The sequence below is a fragment of the Sinocyclocheilus grahami genome, unplaced genomic scaffold, assembly GCF_001515645.1.
Source record: "Sinocyclocheilus grahami isolate Dianchi unplaced genomic scaffold, SAMN03320097.WGS_v1.1 scaffold451.1, whole genome shotgun sequence".
NCBI classification, from domain to species: Eukaryota; Metazoa; Chordata; class Actinopteri; order Cypriniformes; family Cyprinidae; genus Sinocyclocheilus; species Sinocyclocheilus grahami.
In genome coordinates this window covers 210155-214574 of record NW_015505630.1, presented here as the reverse complement: position 1 = coordinate 214574, position 4420 = coordinate 210155, and the positions used below count along the sequence as shown (strand labels likewise).

Sequence of the window (4420 nt, the reverse complement as noted above, 5' to 3'; positions counted from 1 at the left end):
TCATTCTTCTGTTCTGGTGTGTGTTGTAACTGCTGTTTTATCTGCAGTCAAGTCTCTAATGATCTGTGAAGTATAAGTGCTCCTGCCTTCTTCAGTCATTTTCTTGCCTCCACCCCATCCCATGTTCTCACACTCCAGGCAGCTGTTTGAAATGCATCACTTTATTACTAATATCAGTCATTTTAGGATTTTTGATTATATAGAAGACTTACTATATATACTGAGTAACTTAATTGCTTATTGTCACATTATACAATTCCATGTTTTATGAAAAGGAAAACAAAAAGGCTGTGTCAGACAAGAGAACCAGAGAGGGACCAGAGAGGGATGCTGTGTGAAGAGACAAGGTTTTGGCTACAGCTCTGAGATTGAAGAAGAGAAGCGACACAAGAATACAGAACTATGTTGGAGAACCGATCAATTGGAATAATAGACAGATTTAGTGGCTTTAACGTTTACACTCACAGCTTCAGCTATTAAAGTTTAAACGCATATCCTTATTCATAAAATACAAGAAGAACAAATCTCTATGTAAATTATAAGCTACTTAATTCCATTTATGAATTAATTGTCGAATTCAAATAAATAGGACAGTTTACGTAATGGTTTTATGCTTTTTCCTCTCACAGAAACTCTGTCGGATTGTGTTTCATGAATAATGTCTGTTGACAACATTGACACATGATGAATTATCTTAATGCTTTGCCAAACCACTATGCAGGAAGTTAATGTTATTTGTCAGATTTGCATCTGGGGTATTCATTTAATAATGAATGGAATGATATGTGAATTAATTTACTAGTAATTGCTGCGTTCTGCTTGTGTGATATGTGCATTTATGTGTTTATGAAAAAAAACAACTAATAACATAATATAGGCTACATGTCAAAATATTACACTTGTGTGCTTATCAGGCCATCCCAAATTAAGCAACCTGCAGAGAATCATCAGTGATGGAGAAGATGGTAAATGCCTATAACCACAATTTTTGTCACCGAATTTTTTTTTACTTATTTAAGCATCCAAATTATATGAGATTTGTTCATACTATAATAATAATAAGAATTAAGTATGAATGCGTAGTTGGCCTTTTTTCTACCAACTTCAGTGCCCGTGAGAGTACAACTATGAAGGCTATATTGCTTACAAAAAATAAAACAGGGGATTTTGGAGATCAGACAAAAATGCATTGCACAGGATCCCATTGTTTTTTTAATGTAAGTCAGCAATCATTGGAGGAGATGGCTGACTAAGCTGCTTCTGTGAGGGGTAGCTACTATTTGGTGCTAGATTAGAAACCCAACAAAATCAATTTATGAAGATATCTTGCAAATATGTCTTATATGTAAATACATATGACATTTGTGTCTGGTCACATATATTCATATTCATGCCCTTTTACACTTAACAGAAATGTTTTCTGTGATTGGCTCACAATCAGGTCTCATGCCAGGTGTGTGTGCAATGTGTTTTCGTTATCTAGATTCAGCTAATAACATAAAATGTAATGAGGCTACGTTGTGAATAATGACAAACATTACTTTGATGAACTGAGCAATTATATCACTTTATTCCATGGTCTGTTGAAATTCTTGATTCTGATTGGCTGGAAGGTGTGCAATAACATCGTTTTCTGCTCAGAGAGTTCCAGTATGCGCTCGAGCCGTGCCGTGCTGTAGGCCTACCATAAAAAGCGCCATTAGTAAGTGACAGTTGCACACCGATTGTAAACACATTCGTATCTGTATGAATGCATTTCAATAAATATAATGTTAAAGCACTACTTCATTTCTGTGTCTATATTTATTGAAGTAAACTTCGGCTATTAGATACCCGTGGCATAGGCTATATCACACGCACGATCTCTCTCTCTCCTAGACAAATATTTAAACTATTAAAAAAAAAAAATCGATTTTTTTTTTTTTATTAATTCATTTCAATAAATGTAATGTTAAAGCACTACTTCGGCAGAGATGCCCGTGGTAGCCTATATAGGCCTATCACTCTCTCTCTCTCTCTCTTTGGATAAAGTAGCCTATGTAGAATTGTTTACGGAGCAGATGAAATGCCTATAATTTAATATTTTGGTCCTTTTCTTAAAACTTAGTTAAAGACTAAAATGTGAGGTTTACCAGTTCATAAAACTTTTTTTGTCAAATCTTTATTTGAACAGATAGTACATGTTAATAGATAGCATGTTATGTTGTAAGTCACCCAACCAAAATGTTTTGTTTGTTTAAAATCCAGCCATCATTTTTAATATGACTATTTTAGTGTTTATGCAAATTAGTGCTTCTAATTTTATTTGTTTGTTGGTTCCAATCAACTGAAGATGTTACAAATCTGCCTGGAAGAAGACGTGTGTCTATATCGTCCTAATGCACGGTGAGGAGGAGAGTTTGAGTGGCCAAAGATTCTCCAAGGATCCCAGCTGGAGGATTGCAGAGATTAGTTGAGTCTTGGGGTCAGAACGCCTAAAAATAAAACAGTCTCTACATCACCGTGTTGTTCGGGAGGGTTTTGAGAAAAATCCTTCTCGTTCATCCAAAAACAAACTCCAGCATATTCAGTTGTCAGACACGACTGGAACTTCTAACGGGACTGGCTTCTATGGTCAGACGAAACTAAAAAAAGAGCTTTTTGGCAGCAAACCCACCAGATGGGTTTGGTGCAAACGGGGATAAAAAGTACCCCATGTCCACGGTTACTGTAAATATACTGCTGGATCTTTAATGTTGTGGGCTTATTTTTCTGCCGGAGGTCCTGGACATCTTGTTCAGATACATGGCATTATGGATTCTATCAAATACCAACAGATAAAAAATCTAAATCTGACTGCCTCTGTTAGAAATCTTATAATGGGCCGTGGTTGGATCTTCCATCAGGACAATGATCCAAAACAAACATCAAAATCAACACAAACATGTGTCACTGAGCACAAAATGAAGCTTCTGCCAGTCGTTTGACCTGAACCCTAAAGCAGGGAGAACTGAAGAGAAGAAGCACCAACACGGAGCTGGGAATCTGAAGGATCTGGAGAGATTCTGGATGAAGGAATGGTCTCTGATCTCTTGTCAGGTGTTCTCCAAACTCATCAGGCATTATAGGAGAAAACTCAGAGCTGTTATCTTGGCAAAAGGACGTTGCAATAATTGTGGCCACTGATTTACTTCAGTGATAGATTAGAATTATATGAATTTATTGAATGATAGATCAAAAGAATAAATGATGTAGATTTATTTTCACAGCTGCATTTGCTCATATTTACCAAGGGTGCCAATATTAGTGGAGGGCACTGTATGTGTATTAAAATTGAGATAGAAATCTTTTGAATAAGTTCTGTTGGGAACCCACCCAATTAGGCATTGTTCGGCACACTTCTGTGGAAAGCTGCTGTAAATGTTGTGAGTTTGTGTGTGTTCTGGTGTTTGTAGTCTTAAACAGGCAGACCACAGGATGATATTACTTATATACATAGCTAAAAAAGAAAGAAAGAAAGAAAGCTGTGCTCAAAGCCAAGAGAAATGGATATGTGACAGTCCTTGCTTTCTGGTGTTCATAAAGGAATGGTTCACCCAAAAATGAAAATTTGCTGAAAATGTACTCACCCTCAGGCCATCCAAGATGTAGATGAGTTTGTTTCCTTATCTAAACAGATTTGGGGAAATGTAGCATTTCCTCACTTGCTCACTAATGGATCCTCTGCAGTAAATGGGTGCCGTCAGAATGAGAGTTCAAACAGCTGATAAAAACATCACAGTAATTCACCCTTAATCCACACAGCCCAGTCCATCAATTAATACTCGTGAAGTGAAAAGCTGCATGTTTTAAAAAAACAAAACAAATTCATCAAGATGATTTTAACTTCAAACCGTTACCTGAGGGTGAGTACATTTTCAAGAAATTTTCATTTTCTGGGTGAAATATTCCTTTAATTTAAAATTTTAATAATTTATGATACAGGAGAGTCAGTCACCCAGCTGATTCAAAGTGTAATTTACATTTTAATTATTGGCACAAGGCACATTAATATTTTTGTTGTTGAGTTTCCTACCATTTGATTTAACCACTTGTGAAAATGCTTGTTAATGCATTTTTTTTCATTACAAAAATTTTATAAAAATAACATGAATTGCAGAATGCCTTAGTATTTTGATTGTCATATATTGTGCTTTAATGACAGCAGCACTCAAACTGGGTGAACTCCACAGATTTATGGTAAACCTGGTGATCGCCAGGATGATTTAGGATCCAAAGGGCATCTTGAGAGTCAAATTGTCAGTGTCACACATTTACTTATTGGATTAATAAAGTACACTCTAAAAAATGCTGGATTGTTTCAACCCAATGTTGGGTCAAATATGGACTAACCCAACTGCTGGGTTAAATTTTGGTTACATTTTTAAATTAACTTTTTAAC

General features: G+C 35.9%; 1 protein-coding gene across 1 annotated transcript in view; it reads right to left on the bottom strand.

The window, feature by feature from the left end:
• Positions 1-4420, bottom strand: part of LOC107552442 (exostosin-1a-like) — a 7564-nt gene continuing 3144 nt past the window's right edge. Inside the window, exon 4 of the mRNA XM_016234325.1 lies at positions 1-142. Within this exon, the coding sequence (XP_016089811.1) occupies positions 1-142 (142 nt within the window). The remainder of the gene's footprint in view (positions 143-4420) is intronic.